The following is a 19,023-nucleotide window of genomic DNA, read 5'->3' on the forward strand; positions in this document are numbered from 1 at the left end:
CTCAACTCTGCATCAAACATTTTACAGTCCATCATGAAAAGAATTGTAGGGCATTTCCAGTTGTCTGTGCAAACAAGACACTAAAGGGAGAAGTTCATCTAAAACTGGAGGGTTAAATGAAAGTCTTAAAATTGGAAACTGGTGGAATTTGTTTAGATGCAAAAGTACCATTAAATGTTCCGTTTGGTAGAATCAAGACGTCATCCATGATCCGATTGAATACTATGTCAAATTTGATGGATCATTCTTGTTCCCATCTTCCTTCCTGGAAACAAAACTATTCAGGTAGCAACTTAGTCATTTCATTAAAGTGTCAGCACACATTTAAAATCCCACAGCATTGAAATGTTTAAGTAGATAATCTGTTTTTGTTAAACTCATTTTGCGAGAAACAGATATACTGCGCAGGATAGTCACCTTGGGGCCGTTGATGGAACAGTAGGAGCGAGGCACTCAGGAGACCTGTGAGTGTCGGAAACCAGCTTGAGGTGAGTACATTTAAAAGGGACGCGGATTGGGGACTCTGGTCATAGTCATCTCAGGACCTTTGCTGGAAAAGTAGTCATCTCAGGACCTTTGCTGGAAAAGGAGGAGCGAGAGATATGGGAGAGCTGTGAGAGTCAGGAACCAGCTTGAGGTGAGTGCATTTAAAAGGGAGCGGAGGGCAAGTTAAGGGTTAAATAGAACAGTGATTGGGAGGAGTAATAAAGATAAGGCGAAGTGACAAATAAAAAAAAGGGGTAGCTCAAGCGGAGTAGCCAGTGGAGAGAAACCAGTATCTAGGTAAGAGTGGGACAGAGGCTTTGGCTCACGAGGCTTTGGTGAGAAGAATCTGAGGACCAGCTTGTTTCCAGCAAGATAAGACCAGGTAAGATATTTTTATTTAAATTAGTAAGAGTTCATGGAGACAGCAGCTAAGCCAATGGAGTGCTCCAAGTGCAGCTTGTGGAAGATCTGGGACAGCACAATTGTCCTTGATGTCTGCACCTCCAAGAGGTGCAACTAGCTGCAGCTCCTAGGAGACCAAGTTAGGGAACTGGAGCTGGAGCCAGATGAACTCCAGATCATTCGCGAGGCAGAGATAGTGACAAAGAGGCATTTCAGGAAAATGTCAGGAGGTAGGTAGTTGGCTCAGTGTTAGGACAGCGAAGAGGAATAGGCAGACAGTGCAGACCACTCATGTGGCCATTCCACTCAACAATAGGTATACTATTTTGGATATTGTTGTGTGGGATGATCTACCAGGGACAAGTTGTGTTGCTCATGTCTCTAGAACAGCAGCTGGCCCCTCAGCTCAGAAGGAAAAGAGGAGAACAGGAGAGGTATAGCGATTGGGGACTCATTGGTTAGGTTAGTGGATAGGAAGTTCTGTGAATGAGATCGAGGCTCCAGATAGCAGGGTAAGGGATGTCTCTGATCAAGTTTACAGCATTCTAGGGGAGAGGGTGAGTAACCAGATGTTGTGGACCATGCTGAGACCAATGACATATATAGGAGTAGTGATGAGGTCCTGAAGAGGGAATTTAGGGAGTTAGGAAAGAGGATTAAAAGCAGGACATCAAGGGTGGTAATCTCAGGATTGCTGCCTGTGCCATGCACCAGAGAGGGTAGGAATAGGAAGTTGTGGCAGATGAATGCGTAGCAGAGGCACGTGGCAGAGCTTCAGATTTGAGGATCATTGGAATCTCTTCTGGGAAATATTGACCTGTACAAAAAGGATAGGCTGCACCTGAACTGGAAAGGGACTAATAACCTGGTGGCCAGTTTTGCTAGAGCTGTTGGGGAGGGTTTAAACAAGTTTGGCAGAAGGGTGGGAACCTGAATGTGAGTGCAGAGAATAGAGAAGAAGGTCAAAATCAGGATGCTATGTGTTCTAAGTTTGTGAGGAAGGGCAGGCAGGGACGAAACATAAATGTAGCCAGTTAGAGGGTTTGAAATGTGTCTATTTCAACCAACATTAGGAATGTTAGGAATAAAGTGGATATACAGAGCGTGGAACTACGATGTTGTAGCCGTAACAGAAATGTGGCTGGAAGAAGGGCAAGATTGGCTGATGCAGATACTGGGGTTTAGGTGATTTAAAAGGAATAGGATGGGACATGGTGGGTGACAATAGCATTACTGGTCAAGGATGGTAAAAAGAGAGGATGCCACGTGCCTCTGCTACGCATTCATCTGCCACAACTTCCTATTCCTACCCTCTCTGGTGCATGGCACAGGCAGCAATCCTGAGATTACCACCCTTGCTGTCTTGCTTTTAAACCTCTTTCCTAACTCCCTAAATTCCCTCTTCAGGACCTTGGCCTGTAGGATTAAGGAGAACCCCAAGGCATTTTATGCTTATGTGAAAAACAGAAGGATGATGAGTTTGAAGGTGTGGCCATTAAAGGATAAAGAAGGCAACATGTGCCTGGAGGTGGAGGAGGTTGGGAAGGTCCTAAATTAATACTTTGCTTCAGTATTCAGAAGAGTAAAGGACCTTGATCAGGGTGAGGTTGGAATAGAACAGGCTTGTTTGCTGGACAATGTGGAAATTAAGGAAGAGGAAGTGTTCAATCTTCTTAAAAACATCGTCCCCGAGGCCAGATGCAATATACCCCAGATTGCTGTGAGAAATAAGGGAAGAGATAGCAGGGGCAGTATGATCTTTGAGTCCTCTTTGGTCATAGGGGAGGTGCCAGAGGAATGGAGAATGGCAAATGTAGTCCCCTTGTTGAAAAAAGGTAATAGAGAGAATCCTGGGAATTAAAGACCAGTAAATCTTAGTCGAGATTAGTCGAGAGGATTCTTAAAGATAGGATCTATTAACCTTTGGAGAAGTACGGTCTACTTAAGGATAGTCATCATGTCTTTGTGAATGGAAGGTCGTACTTGTACAATCGAATGATAATAAACTTGAAATTGAACAATATTTTTATTCACTTGCAAATGGAATGGTGATGCTCAGTTTAACATCTTTTCCTGGATGATGTCTATGGCAGTCATGCTTTGATTTTTGTGCATGTGCTCAGTCTGTGCAGCCAAGCATAGTTTCCAATCAATTTGAACTTTGATGCCAGTAGGCCAAGATGTTACTCTATCAAACACAAGTAGTGTCAACCCGACTGTACCATCAAATTGAGGAGATGAAGAAGTAAGAAGGAAAATAAAATAAATAACAACTAAACAGCATCAGGTCTACAACACACACTCTGCAAAAATGGACCAGCGGTCCAGTGTACCCACAAAACTTTTGAATTGAATTGAATTAAATTGTTTATCGCCATATGTACTAAGAGACAGTGAAAAACATTGTTTTGCATGCAAGTAAGGCATCTGAATCTCTGCATAGCACAGAAAGCAGTTAAAAAAAAGCAGTGCTACAATTTAACACAAGCGCAAAGCATGGTGTCACATTAGACAAAAATGCATGATATAAAGTTAAAGAAAAAAATTCAGTTATCCTGTTTGGAAGTAAATTCACGTGTGCAATAACAGAAGAAAGGGCCCTGAATCTGGAAGTGCTACATCTATCTATAGTTTAAGGTTGAATTGCCAACAAATGAAGGATGTTCAAAATGGGATATGTATTTAGCTGCTTTCACCTTTCGGATGATTCCACATTGCTTTTGACCAACAGTAAATAGATATTTTCACTGATGCACATGCAACACTTGGAAATATCTAAAAAAAAGTGGCTTAGGTGTATTATATTTGTTAGATATTATATAAAAAGTAATTAAACAGATCCAAAAAATGGACAATTCTTTCGGTTTTTTTCCCAAAAAGAAAAGGCTTGATCCATTATAGATGATGAGAAAAAAAAGGTTGAGATAAATACTACTTGATAAACTAAAAAAATTTTAATTAAAAAATTAGCAAAATTGAAACCATATGGAAAATAAGACATTATGATCTACATTGATCATAAGACACAAAACTGAAGAAATATAGGTCATTAGACATTGTGATCTATATTGATCATGAGATACAACACTTATGAAATATAGGTCATAAGACATTATGATCTATAGTGATCATCAGACATTATGGTCTATATTATTCATATGACATGACACTGATGAAATATAGGTCATAAGGTGTTATGATCCATATTGATCCATAATGTATGTTTAAGTATTGGATTAAAGTTATGTCAGTTAATCTTAGAAATTGTAAAAGGAAGAACAGCTAATGAATACCTCTGCACAGATTTCAATTCCAAATCTGTCCAATGAGGGCGTTCAGGTTTGTCAGAATAATATAGCCAGAAAATAATGTATCAAATATTAACTGCCCAATAATAAAATCTTAGATTAGGTAAAGCCATATGATCTTTCTTTAATTCCTGCAAATTAAATTTACTCAACCTAGCATTTTTATTATTCCATATATAAGAAGAAAGCTTAGAGGCATATATTGTCAGAAAAATTATTTAGGAATAAAAACTGGAGCTGCTTGAAATATATACCATGTGGATAAAATTATCATCTTTGTAGCATTTATAGGATCTATTAAGGTTATGGCCAATGGAGGCCATCTAGAAAGTGTTTGTTTCACATAGTCAATCAAAGGGAGAAAATTAAATTTATTAAAATCTTAATTTTTTTTAGTAATCTTAACCACTTTAAAAGTTATATGTTCATAGATAGGCACATGCATATCATTGGAAATAGTTCACTTTTGTGGAGATTCGATTTATATCCTGAAAAAAATACTGAATTGGGAAAACATTGAAGGAATAGATTTCTCCAGATCTGAAATATACACTAAAAGATCATCTGCATATAAAGATACCGTATGAATTACATCTCTCCTGTTAATACTCTGAGCATCACTGGAGTCATGAAGTGCTATCACTAAAGGTTCCAAGGCTATATAAAAGAATAAAGGAATTAATGGGAAATCCTGTCTAGTTCCATGAAATAGATTTTAAAAAAGATGATTTTTGATTATTAATAATTACTGCAGCCTGATTGATCAAATTAATCCATGAAATAAAACCAGGACCAAAATTAAATCTTCCCAAAATTTCAAACAGATATTTCCATTCCACTCTATCGAAAGCTTTTTCTGCATCTAATGATACTATACATTCCAGAATACATATCCCATGATAATAACTGATGTACCAGCTGAACCATGGCAAAAAGGTTTTTTTTTATATTTTATTTAGCAATTTTTCAATCGCAGCAGTAAATATATTTCTTCAATAAAGAAGTTTCAAAAATTATACTTGTGGTGTACAAAATTCCCTCCTCCCTCCCCAAACCACCAAAAAAGGAAAATGAGGAAAAAGAAAATAGAAGAGAGAAAAACTGGAGAGTGTCAAGAAGATCAGCTATATATCATAAAGTTTTTTTATTGTATAATATTCCTGAGGTTACCAAGAGATGGGGTCTTCATGAAGTCTGTTAAACATTCATACCCATATTTTGCAAATAGGGGCACCATATTTTCCAAAATATCTGATATTTATTTTGTAAATTATAAATAATCTTCTCAAATGGAATATAGCTATGAAGAGCCATTGCAGAAAGTTAGGACTGATATGTTCCACATGAATGGTAGAAGTACTTGCTGGTTATTTACTATCTATCAAACTATCTGGAGACTGTGCTGCTTCCTAATGTCTGCTGCTTGTGTGATCAAATATATGAAATTGATCTTTGTAAGACATGGAATTCCTCAAATTGTCTAAAGCGACAATAGACCATGCTACAGTTGTAGAGAACTCCACTACTTTGCAGAAGAGTATGATTTTGGACATGTGATTTCAAATCCTCTGCATCCACAGTCAAACAGTAAAGCAGAGAAAGGAGTTCATGTAGTTGCTCAAGAAAACACTAGACAGTGATCAGATCCTTATCCAGCCCTATTGAGTTACAAAGATTCACCACTTGAACATGGCATGTCACCTGCTGAGCTTCTGATGGGATGTAGATTATCTACAACACTTCCCTACCCTGCAGGTCCAAACAAGAACAGAGCTGAAGAAGATGTCAAACAGAAACAAAAGTGTTTGCAGTAGAGACAAAAAGCAAACTGACAGTCAGCAAGAAGCTTAGGGCCATTGGCACAACATGACATAGTGAGACTCAGAGATTCCAACATTTGGAATAAAAAGGTTACTGTTCTGGAGGAAGTAAATCCAAGATCCTACATTGTCAGAACAGAGGATGGTCAAATACTGAGAACGAATCAAAATAGCCTGCTGAAAATTCAAGAGACACTGCAAAAACAGACAAATGCAGAAGATCCAGCCTGCACAGCAACCAAGGAAATACCAGCAAAGCTGAAACAAGCACCTCTGTTAAAAAGATCTGCACAAGTTATCAAAGTTCCTGACAGATGTGGATTGTCACCTTGTCATAGTGGAGAAGCTTGTGTAGTCCTGAGATCCCAAGAGATATGCCATCTGGATCTGTGCTCCTGGTAGGGCTACCCAAAGTGGTAAGGTGGAAGGTGACATCCCTGACAATGAACAATTCAACCAAGAATTCAATGGTGGAACAGACGGATGAAGTTACTTCGAACTCAACGGCTGTGAAGGCAGATGAATGCTGAAACAAATCCATTATCTCCAATTGTCATGGACTTGTGGTCTCCATGCCATTGGAATTAGTTGATTGATTTGTGAAGTATCATGTCCTTCTTGGAGTGCTTGTTAAACAACTACACGCACAGGTGTCTTCGCTCTGTGGAAGATGGAAAGAAGTCCATCATCCTCAACCTTTAGGGATAGCCATGATGACAGGCTGAATCTTTAAAAGAAAATGAACTGCACACTTAAAAAGTTTGTGCTGCTGATGTTGTGTTTACATTTGTGTTAAACTTTAAATTGAACTGAATTAGTGAGTCATGTTAAACTTCTCAAGCTAAGCGATTGTAGTGATAGCGTGTTAGTAATCATCCTGACCACTAGAGGGAGACGGAGACTAGTTTGTTGCAGCTTTGGTTGGATTCACGATGGATGCCTCCACATGGTTCTGAGTGAGTTCTTTAATTAATAGTTGATTTAAAAGAACCCAAGTTTCTTCTTGACAAACGTCACTCAGAGTAGATGTTATTACCGATCGTCACCGCCGGAGGGAGCGCTGCTCCGAGCGGGCGACAGCCGCAGCACCCCCGGAGACTTCGAAGTGGGGAGGAGCCGCCCGCTCCAGCGCTCCCTTGCGGCCAGGAGGAAGAGAACGAGGGGGCGGGGTCTCGACGAGATTCCGGCCTGCCGGAAGAAGCTGCGCGAACCGGTGACGGAACAGATGCGTGCTGGAGCTCCCGGGGATTGTGTTGCTGGCCCGGTTCGCGGCGTGCTGACTTGAGTTAATGTCCCGCCGCTGTAACCCTCCGGTGGATGGGCTTGTCCTATGGACGCGGGCTTGCTCCTCTCTTTAGCCCAGTGTCTCGTTGGTGACCGAAGAGTATGTGCCATGGGGAACTGCTGGGCTCTGTGCATGCGGTTGTTCAGGACAGAGGCCAACAGGATCCAGCGGGGTGGAGGGTGAGTCCAGCAATCATTGTTCAGGGCGTTGCAAATTCAGCTTTTGGGTTTTATTCAAACGACGCATTTTAACTAACAGGCGAGGCTAGCGGTTGTTTAATAGCCCATCATTTATTTAGCTTAATTTGCAAGCATGCCGCGACTTCCACTACTTTTTTTTTGGCTGCTGTCTCAAATGTGCTGCAGGACATTGTACTGCTGAATCTTTGTTGTTCAGGATTCCCGACCTGACCCACTCGCCTCATTTGAGGAGAGCTCGGGTTCGATGCATCGTGATGTCACTTGTCACACCACCACAAGATCGAAATGTTCAGAAGTGACTGTCGAAGAGAATATCTTGAGTTTAGAATGAATACCATTCAGGCCCACAAAGAAAATGCACGTCTTCCTCCACGAGTTTGAGAAGCTTGATTTAAAATGTGGCATTTTAAAGTGCTAACCCTTTGAGGGTGTGGTGCCAATGGTTGCATGCTCTTTTCCAAAGGACATCACCCTTTGCAGTTGTTGGGACAGTGTAAGAGTAAGATATTTTGTTGTGTTATTGGCAAGCATGAACATAGTTCACTTTTTTTCCCTTAAGGAGATGGACTAGTTGTCAAAGCAAGTTTGAATTTGTATCAAGACTCGTTGCTCATGGGTAATGGAAATGGTCTGGTTGTTAACTTGACTCTGTTTACTCTCCAAGCTTGATTTGTAAAGATGTGTAAATTATCCTGTTTATTGGGACCTTCAGTGTTTGCATTGAGATAAATGAAAGCCATCTCAACATGGCGTTAAGTAATTTGGCACACTTTTCTGGGTGTGTTAAAGGTTGGTCAAGACTTCTCATTTCCGTACCATAATTTTTTGTACCCATGTGCTATCTTCTGATCACAAACTTGCTCAACTCAGTGGTTTTGGGGCATTCCATTGTTACTCATCAGTGAGATTCTATGTTCATCAAACAACAGGTGCTGGCCATTTGCACCTTTGACTCGTGCTGAAGGCTCACAATAAAAGGCCCAATTGACGAAGGGCTCAGGCCCAAAACGTTGGTTATATATCTTTTCCCCCAGCAGACACTGGAACCTGCTGAGTTTCTCCAGCACTTTCGAGTATTAACTGCAATCACAGCATGTGCAGACCTTGTTTCACTCCAATAGCTGTATGTCATGGTCAGACACACTCTGTATCCCTACAGTTCGCGTTGACCCCTCTACACATCTTCAGTTGGCTGTAAATAAAATTGACTGCCAATATTCACTTGTCTAGACTTGTCATCCATAAAGAAGAGGGTTGAGGGACAAGATTTTTCTAGAGAGCACACTGGGGCCACCACAGCAGAGGATTATAAGGGCTGAGAGTCCAACTGAACCTTGTGGGGGAATTATTATCTTAAATGTATTTGTTGGTTTACCAACATCCATGTAGTCTATGCTTCCACAAGGTTACCCACTGACATATGTAACATAAAACCACAAATGGAAGCTCAGGCCCATTTAGGTATTGCTTTCTCAGTGGAAATCAAGGTCACTGAGACTCTCAACTTTCTTGTTTCATGCCTACATCTGCTGATGTATTGTCAGCCTTGTTTGCTTGGTTAGGAGGAAGAGGTCATTGGAATGCTATACTCCATCAGCATACAGGAACAGCAGGCTATTCAAGGACATTTCTTTGCATTACCAGCTGCTTCAAAGTGCAACCATTTGGAGACCATTCATGTCCTAAAGATGTCCTGACAAATTGCTAGCTGTAATCCTAGAGGATTTCTCGTGGAGGAACCAATGATCCTGTCTTTAAATCAAAAAGTCCCAACTTTGAGGAAAAAAATATTTGGTACAGTAGTGATTTGTTCACTTTTATTGGAAATTAAGAGCTGGTATGTGTTGCAGAAAAACACTTGGAAATACATTTGTGGGTGAGTATTGTCGAATGTTTTGGCCACCATTTATAATAGATGTTTAATGGTCAGTATGGTCTCTGTGGGGAGAGTGACCATGCTGTAAATGCCTGTGTCTGTTTGGCAAAGAGCTATGAGGTAGGGAGAGGAAAGCAGTGAGAATTGACCTTTATTTTTGAAATAAAATGCCAGCGATTCTGATTTCTTTGGTCTTCGTGTAAAGAAGACATTCTTTTTGCAGGTGGTGTGGTCCATCGACCTTTAGAGGTCTATAACATGTAGGAACATGCAGCCCCAGAATTCCCTGGGGTAGCAGAAAGCAAGTCAAACTGTTTTCTCCAGGACTGCTGTTGGTGGTGTGTCTTGTGCTATTACAAGCTGACTGAGCTCTTGGCTGGATGTCCAAATGCTGGCAACAATGAGAAATTCGACCAGTAATGCCTGATGAAACAAAATTGGGTTACATAAGAGACCCTGACATTGCAGTGCTACAGACAAAGGTAATCGATTAATCAGCTTTTAAGGCCTTTGTAATAACAGAATGAAGAAGACATGTATTGAAGCTTTACACCCAAAATTGACGCACAATTTTTTTTTTGAGTCATTCCGATCAATGGCATATTAGACGTGCTCCCGTAACAATTTTCCTCGTGAATTCACAAAAAAAAATCAATCCTATTAAATAATCACGTAGTTTGGATAATTTTATGCTCCAACAGTTCAATGACGCTGCAGGAGCCAATAATCTGATTTTTTTTCCTGATCTCTCTTTCCTTGCCAAAGTTAATCTTGTGCAGATTTAATGATACTGGATAAATACCCTTTTCACTACTTGATCTGTGACTTTTTCATGTCTCTCACGAAATAAAAAGTTGTCTTCTTATTACCAAGAATGCACTGTGAACTTGTCTGTTGGGAGGCTACTCGGTCTCTAGAGATTATGTACAATCATCTACAATAAATTTGAATCTAAGACCCTGAGAAAAATGTTGAAATTATAGCCAGTGAACTGATATTAAGAATATGATTCCTGATCTTCAAGAAATCAGAGGTGACCATCTGCTTTGGATTTAACAGGATGTCTAGGGCCAATGTTTGTTAGAATGATTGGACATGTGAATGAAGTCCTGAGAAATTGGAAGGCAATGTACACTTGTGCTGGATTATTAAATGGAATGACAGGCCTTGCCAATGAAATGGTAGGACATTCTGTTCATAACATTATATTATTCTAATAGAAGGGACAAAAATAAAGATTGCAGGTACTGGAATTTGGAACAAAAAAATACAAGCTCTGGGGAAGATCCCAGTGTGTTGAGATTCTGTGGGGAGAGTGGGAGGGATGGTCAAATTTTTAGGTCCTGATGCAAGAGCGTGACCAGAAATGTTGATCATTCCACCCATAGATGCTGCTCAACCTGATGGGTTTCTCCAGAAATTTGTCTTTTCACATTCCGGGTTTTTTTCCTGTCTCGAATCACTAACAAAAGTTAGCAATCATTGTTGAAGCTGAAGAAGATTCTTCCCAATAATCTTTGCTTTTTTTTTGTGAGGCTGTTGGCTGGTAGTAGAGTTGTTTGGATAGGTGTATACAAAGGCAAATTCTTTGGATATTAGAATTTTGAAACAAGACTTTAAAATATATCAATTGTTCCTCAACATGATTATCCAACTGCACGAAAACCAACAAGGTCGGGTCAGATACAGCAATGAGCTCTCTGAACCCTTCTCCATTAACAATGGCGTGAAGCAAGGCTGTGTTCTCGCACCAACCCTCTTTTCAATCTTCTTCAACATTATGCTGAACCAAACCATGAAAGACCCCAACAATGAAGACGCTGTTTACATCCGGCACAGCACGGATGGCAGTCTCTTCAATCTGAGGCGCCTGCAAGCTCACACTTGTCCGTGAACTACTCTTTGCAGACGATGCCGCTTTAGTTGCCCATTCTGAGCCAGCTCTTCAGCGCTTGACGTCCTGCTTTGCGGAAACTGCCAAAGTGTTTGGCCTGGAAGAAAACTGAGGTCCTCCATCAGCCAGCTCCCCACCATGACTACCAGCCCCCCCCACATCTCCATCGGGCACACAAAACTCAAAACGGTCAACCAGTTTACCTATCACGGCTGCACCATTTCATCAGATGCAAGGATCGACAATGAGATAGACAACAGACTCGCCAAGGCAAATAGCGCCTTTGGAAGACTACACAAAAGAGTCTGGAAAAACAACCAACTGAAAAACCTCACAAAGATAAGCGTATACAGAGCCGTTGTCATACCCACGCTCCTGTTCGGCTCCGAATCATGAGTCCTCTACTGGCATCACCTACGGCTCCTAGAACGCTTCCACCAGCGTTGTCTCCGCTCCATCCTCAACATCCATTGGAGCGCTTTCATCCCTAACGTCGAAGTACTCGAGATGGCAGAGGTCGACAGCATCGAGTCCACGCTGCTGAAGATCCAGCTGCGCTGGGTGGGTCACATCTCCAGAATGGAGGACCATCGCCTTCCCAAGATCGTGTTATATGGCGAGCTCTCCACTGGCCACCGTGACAGAGGTGCACCAAAGAAAAGGTACAAGGACTGCCTAAAGAAATCTCTTGGTGCCTGCCACATTGACCACCGCCAGTGGGCTGATATCGCCTCAAATCGTGCATCTTGGCGCCTCACAGTTTGGCGGGCAGCAACCTCCTTTGAAGAAGACCGCAGAGCCCACCTCACTGACAAAAGGCAAAGGAGGAAAAACCCAACACCCAACCCCAACCCACCAATTTTCTCCTGCAGCCGCTGCAACCGTGTCTGCCTGTCCCGCATCGGACTTATCAGCCACAAACGAGCCTGCAGCTGACGTGGACTTTTACCCCCTCCATAAATCTTCGTCCGCGAAGCCAAGCCATATCCTAATGTTATTACAAAATTCCACAAGAAAAGCATGCACCCTGGGCTGTGAAACGAGAACGTCTGCAAACGCTGTGATGGTAGTTAATGCACAAAAGTCCTGGAGAAACTCAGCAGGTCCTGCAGGGTAAAAAAACTGAGGCAAAAATGTATAAGCAATATTTCAGAACTGAGACCTTCATCTGTGTATAAGCACAAAGTAGGTAGGTGCCTGAATAAAAAAGGCAGGTGGGGGTGGAGGAGGAAAGAACATAAGAGAGGGTTCAAAGGAGATTCTCAAGCATTATTCTGGGAAAGAAAGGGTTATCATATGAATTGTGTTTGGTGGCTCTTGGAATTTAGGAGGATGCGAGGGAATCTTACTGAAACATTTCAAATGTTGAAAGGCATGGATGGAGTTGATGTTGGAAGGTTGTTTCCCATGGTGGGAGAGTCTAGGGCAAGAGGGCACAACTTCAGGATTGAAGGGTTTCCACTTGGAACAGAGATGCGGAGAGATGTCTTTAGCCAGAGGGTGGTGAATCTGTGTAATTTGTTGCCACAGGTGGTTGTTGGGCAGAGGTGGGGGGGGGGGGTGTGGGGAGAAGAAGAGGAAAGTCATTGGGTGTATTTAAGGCAGGGATTGGCAAGTTTTTGATTAGCAGGGCATCCAAGGGGAGGAGGGCAGGAAGATGGCCTGTGGGGAAAATGGATCAGCTCATGATTGGAAGGCAGGGCAGACTTGATGCATGAATAACCTATTTCTGCACCTATGTTGGGGGTCCCCATAGTGGTCAATATCGACCCCCAGGGATCGATGAAACCTTCCAAGGGGTCGAAAGGGGGTTGACAACACGGGGTGAGGGTAGGAGCCGATTATAAAATAGCACCTCCACACCATCCAGCATGGGGTGAGAGAGGCTTACCTGTCATGAATCTTTGTACATCACCATCACGCTCCCCCCCCCCCCCTCATCGTGCTTGCGCTGGCCCCACATGGCCTGCGGACCCCAGGACACTGCATTCAGTGGATCTGCCCTTAATTTGCCCTCCATTTAGGGGTGTAGGGCCTGTACCCCCAAATGAAGAACAAGTTAACATCCAGCTTGAGCTGGTGCTGGAAGGAGAACAGAGGGGTCATAAGCTGGACTGTCCGACATAAACTGAATGTCTGGCCACCCAACTCAGCCCCCACCCCTTGTCAGGATTCCATGCCTAGGGGTTGATGAGGAATCACGTAGTCCCTGAAGGGGTCGACAGTCTAAAAAATTTGGAGACCCCTGACCTACATCATGATCTGAAGAAGGGGTAGAGGGAAGATCACAGGCCAACAGCTGAAGCCAGAGGTGGTCATAGAGAGGAGGGTAGGAGGGAAAAAAGTTGATAATTTTTTAAGGGAGGGGAATGTAGAGCTATACTATTTTTAGTATAGCTCTACCCGCATTATTGCCATATACTTTCTTGGTTAGAAGACGTGTCACGTCAGTGAGTCCTTTTACACAGCATTCCAGCTTTTGAGAGCAAAGGAGGTGGGGCGTGTAGCGCAGCAGCGTCGCCAATTAGTGTGATGTAAAACATGCGCGCTGGGCAGGAGCTGTCGGTTAAATTTAAAATTCCTGCATTTACATTGCACACATAAGACGTAATAATGATATCACGTTCCTTTCCTGTTTTGACCTGACAACACAGTTCGTCCTTTTACACTCTCCCCGCTTTGCCACTGAAACTACCTCGCTTGGCGGATAAAAGATGTGTCTGAAATGAACCCCCCAATCTGTCACCGTCCAGTTTATACAGGTAGGCGAGGTGTATTAAAGGTTGATTATTCCCGGCTTGAAGTATCAATGTAAAAAGGGTACTGGAGGAAAAGACCGGGAAATGGAAAAGGAGAGACACCTAGGGAAAGGGGAAGATGGGGGGGGGGGGGCTAACAGAAGTGGGAAAAGTTGATGTTAGTACAGTCTGGTAGGAGGGTAGCCCCGATGGAATATGAGGTGTTGTTCCTCTTAGTCTGGCTGTGCATGAGACCATGGACAGATGTCTCAGCATGGGAATGGGCAGGAAATTGAAATGGGCTGCCAGTGGCAGATCCCCACTGTTGCAGTGGACAGAGAGAAGGTGATCAATGAAGCAATCTCCCATTCTGCATCCAGCCTCTCTGATATAGAAGAGGCCACAATAGGAGTGCCAGATGCAGTAGATGACCCCTGCAGATTCACAAGTGAAGTGTTGCTTTACTTATAAAGACTGTTTGTGGCCCCAAATGGTGCTGAGGAGATGTGGGCACAACTGTAGCATTTCCTGCTGTTACAGGATTAAGTACCAAGTGGGTGATAAATGGGAAGGGAGGAGTGGACGAGGGAGTCACAGAAGAAGCGATCCCTGTGGAAGACAAAGAGGGGAAAATGTGACTTATTGACACTTTACACTGTCATTTCCAAAGGTTCTTCACTGAAGTGTCTGTCCCAAGAATATTTTAGGACAGACAATCTAAAGCTGAGACAATGATTTTAAGGTGAATTCTAAAGAAAAGAATTTCAGGCAGGGGGTTTAAGTGCTAAGCCAAGGCAGCTGGAAACAAGGTTATTAGTGGTCTGATGTATACATGTAAGGAGTGGAGGATTTTGGAGGGTTGTAGAGCTATAGCATATTACAGAGAGCAACTTGGGTTCATTTGTCATCCAGTTGCATCAGTGCAAATTAATGAAACAGCTTTCTCCAGTCCACAGTGCAGAACAGTGCAAACACACATAACACATACAGACAAATGATACAGATGCACACTACATGTATTAAAATAAATATTATTGAACATGGTAGAGTCCCGGAGAGTTGTTTTAGCAGTCATTCACCAATCTCACTGCCTATGGGAAATTAGATCAAGGGCAACTTTGTAAACATTTGGAATTCGTGTTAGAAAATTAGAAATCTATAACTTAGTAGATGAAAATACTAGGTGGATAATACTCATTGTGAGTTGAGACATCAGCTGTAGAATTGTGGATTGGCACAAGTGGTTAAGTGATTTGAATTGTTAGAATGGAAAATCTCTTTTTACTTGCTCTCCAGACAAGCCAACCTTCACATAGGGCAGAAGATCATAGCATTATAACTTTTTTGTTAAGTGTCATATACAGTGCACAATATGGTGTCAAAGAGAAAGCTACAGTTAAATAGTTCAAGGAATTGTCTTGTACTACAGGGAGGACCATACAAGGGTCTCATAACAGCAGGAAAACAACTCTCCTTGAAACTGGAGGGATGTGTTTTCAAACTGGTATATTTTCTGCCTGAAGGGAAGGAATATGACTGGGGTTGGATGGGAGGTGAATGTAGGGAGGAATGTGGACATTAGTCCTAGGAATCTCTTGAACTACATTCACAACTCTGCAGTTTCACACGGCCTTGGGCAGACTAATTCCCCAACCAAGCTGTGATTCTATGTTAAATTAAGGGGCTGCCTCGAAGACCAGGTTAAGTAAGTAGGCAAAAAATTGCTGAGAATTTGGGGAAATGTGAGATAATCCACTCTGACAGGAAAAATAGAAATCGAGGATATTGATTAGATTGTACAAAATAATGTTCCACCAAAGGAGCTGGATAACTTCATCCAAACACAAAATCATTGTACAGGTTTAGCAGATAATGAAAACATTTTCATTGAAAAAAAGATTGTGGTTTTAAAATTGGTCAAATTTCAATAGAAATTTATAGACCGTTGGTGGGTTCCCACCTGGACTGCTACACAATGTTTTGATTTCCTTATTTTAATTGAAGATTGATTTCTGGGATTGTCTTCTGAGAAAAGGCTGAGCCTGTACTCAGTGGACTTAGAAGAATGAAATGATCTAACTGAAGCACAAGATTAGTAAATTTGCACATGACACAAATAACAATCAGTGTTGTGGGATATGAAAGCTGAGGGGTAAGACATACTCAATGAATGGTAGAGCCCTGGAGTTCTTTGAGGAACAGTGATTGCTTGGCTTACAAGTACAAAGATCCCTGAAGGTTGCAGCAAAAGTGGGTATCATGGGATAGAAGGAATGCAGAATGCTGGCTTTCATTAGCATGTCCATAGAATATTAGAGCAGGAAGTTGTGATACAGCTTTACAAAACATTGGTGAATCTACATCTGCAATGATATGTGAATCTTTGGTTGCCACAGTATTGAAAGGGTGTGGTTGCTCTGGAGATTGTGCAGAGGCAATTCACCAGGATGTTGTCTGGGCTGAAATTTCTTGGTTTTGAGGTGAGACTGGATTGGCTGGGTTTATTTTGCATAGATTTTTTTTCCATACAGCAAAGTAACAGGCACTTTCGGCCCATGAGCCCATGCCACCCAATAACACCCAAGTGACTGACAAACCCATATGTTTTGAAGGATGGAAGAAACCCATGCAGATGTGGGGAGAATGTACAAACTCCTTACAGACAGCACAGGATTTCAACTCTGGTTGCTGTTACTGTAACAGCGTCACACTAACTGCTACACTAACCATGCCACCTCAAGTAGGATGATTAGAATAGAGAAGCCTGATAGAGGCATATAAAATTGAGGAGAATAGATTGGATAAATGGTGGTAAATTTATCCACCCGTAACTTGTGTTTTTAAGCAGTGGGCATGGGTTTAAGGGAAGGATAAAAAGTGTACAGCAGTGGTTTTCAACTTTTTCTTTCCACTCACATACCACCTTAAGTATTCCTTATGCCATGGGTTCTCTGTGATTAGTAAAGTGGTAAGTGAGTGGGGGGGAAAAAAGATTGAGAATCACTGCTCTAGACCTAATTGTTACTGAAATATTTTGCTTGAGAAAAATTGCCATTGGCCCATTTCCTTGAGTTATGAAATGTGAACATAGCGAGTCAATTAGGTATAATTAAAACAATTGTTTTCAAAAAAATTTTCCATTCACATACCACCTTAAGCAATCCCTTGCTAATCACAGAGCACCCATGGCGTAGGGAATACTTAAGGTGGTATTGAGTAGAAAGAAAAAGGTTGAAAACCACTGGTGTCGTATGTATAAGGAAGTGCAAGGCACAAAAGTGCTGAAGAAATTCAATAGATCATGCGGCATCTGTAGGAAGTTAGAGAAACCAGTGATTCAGGCCAGCCCTTCATCAAGATGTGAGCAAAAAGCAGGTGGGTCCTGAATAAAAAGGGAAGGGAAGGGGGGCAGGGGGAGGAGCATAGGCTAACAGGCAATAAGTCATCGATGGATATAGGTGGCAGGGGAGAAGACAAAAAATTAGGTGAACGGCGAAAGAAGGGATAGAGGGCAGGAGGATAGGAGACAAGTATAGGGAAAGAGAAACTCGCAGAGGGGCTTAATGGAAACTGGAAAAGTCGATGTTCAATCTGTCAAGTTGGAAAAGACCCAGATAGAATATTTGTTCCTCCAATTTGTGGGTAGCCTCAGTTTGACAATGTGTCAGTATGTGTATTTCCCAGCATGTAATGTGCTTGGTTGGGTAGAAACCGAAAGTGATGCATATGAGGGGTGTTGCAAGCATTGTAGGTTGAAGACAGCTGGAAGTCATTGGAGGTGGTGGAAGCAACACAAGGAAAATAAAGTTGGTTAACTGATAAACCCATGTAAACTCCTTCGTCTTCTTCAGTACATGAGGTCATGGATAGACATGTTAGTGTGGGAATGGTGTATGGAATTAAAATGGTTCGCGACTGGGAGGTCTCTGTAATTGCAGCAGACAGGGAAGATACTTAACAAAATAATTTCCCAGTTTGCGTCCAGTTTCTAATGTAGGGGAGACACAACTGGAGTAGTAGGTGACCCCTGCAGATTCACACATGAAATGTGGCTGCACTTGGAAGATTATTTGGGGCCCTGAATGGTGATGAGGGCAGAGGTGTTGGTGCAAATGTAGCCTTTCATCTGGTCACTGAGGAGTAATTAGTGGGATGGAATGAGTGAAGGAGGGAGTCTCGGAAGGGAGCGGGCCCTGTGGAGAGCACGGGGGAGGGGAAGGTGTGTCTTGTGGCGGGTTGTGGCTTTGGGAAAACGGTGAAATGTAATTGATGTTTTAGCATGCTGACTTGTTCAGACTCTGATGGATGCTGCCTGATGCTAGGTTTTTGAAGCATTTTCTATTTTAATTTTAGACCTCCAGCAGTAAGGTTGTTATTGAACAGTTGGTGTTGAGGATTAAAGTTTGAAGCTTGTATTTTTCAGAAAATAATTAACTACAGTTCATGGGAATCTCGTGTATAAAATGTCATTGAATCAGGAACCTGCCTTTCTTTGAAAATGTAGGAATCATCATTTCTAGAATATTTAATTATAATCTTGGGGGGGTAAGTGCTTGGGACCCAAAGCCAGGTTTCCAATTTGTATAAATGGAGTAATCAATTCAATTAAATATAACGATATTGCATTTAATAACAATCGGAAACACAGTAGACACCATAGATTGAGCTGAAGACTTCCAGTCTAATTTATTAATTTCTAGAATGTTGACATTCAGAAAGCTAGCATTTATTGTCCTTGAGAATGTGAAGGGAATTTACCCATTTGAACCACTGCATTCCATCTGGATAATGTACATCGTTATTGGAGCATAAGTATTAGAATTTTGACCTAGCAACAATAAAGTACTGGAGATGAATTTTCAGGTTAGCTTAATATAGGTGTAATGTACTGATCCAGCTTGGCCTTGTGGCAAAGAGGTGGTGAGCACTTGAGTAACTGCGGACCACTCCAGACAGTATGATGGTAGAGTAAAGTATTCACTTTTAGGGAGGGGTGCCATATAATTTGATTTGT

The 19,023-nt window shown here is 42.0% G+C and overlaps 1 protein-coding gene across 3 annotated transcripts in view; it reads left to right on the top strand.

Moving 5' to 3' along the window:
* Window positions 1–7,192: 7,192 nt before the first annotated feature.
* The window catches only part of ap1ar (adaptor related protein complex 1 associated regulatory protein), a 102,812-nt gene continuing 90,981 nt past the window's right edge, over window positions 7,193–19,023 (top strand). For 2 of the 3 annotated variants that reach the window (XM_069926190.1, XM_069926191.1), the window contains exon 1: window positions 7,193–7,480. In XM_069926190.1, the coding sequence (XP_069782291.1) occupies window positions 7,347–7,480 (134 nt within the window). In that variant the 5' untranslated portion in view covers window positions 7,193–7,346. The remainder of the gene's footprint in view (window positions 7,481–19,023) is intronic. The other variant, XM_069926192.1, reaches the window with a different exon arrangement.

Source organism: Narcine bancroftii, chromosome 3, assembly GCF_036971445.1.
Source record: "Narcine bancroftii isolate sNarBan1 chromosome 3, sNarBan1.hap1, whole genome shotgun sequence".
Classification (NCBI taxonomy): Eukaryota; Metazoa; Chordata; class Chondrichthyes; order Torpediniformes; family Narcinidae; genus Narcine; species Narcine bancroftii.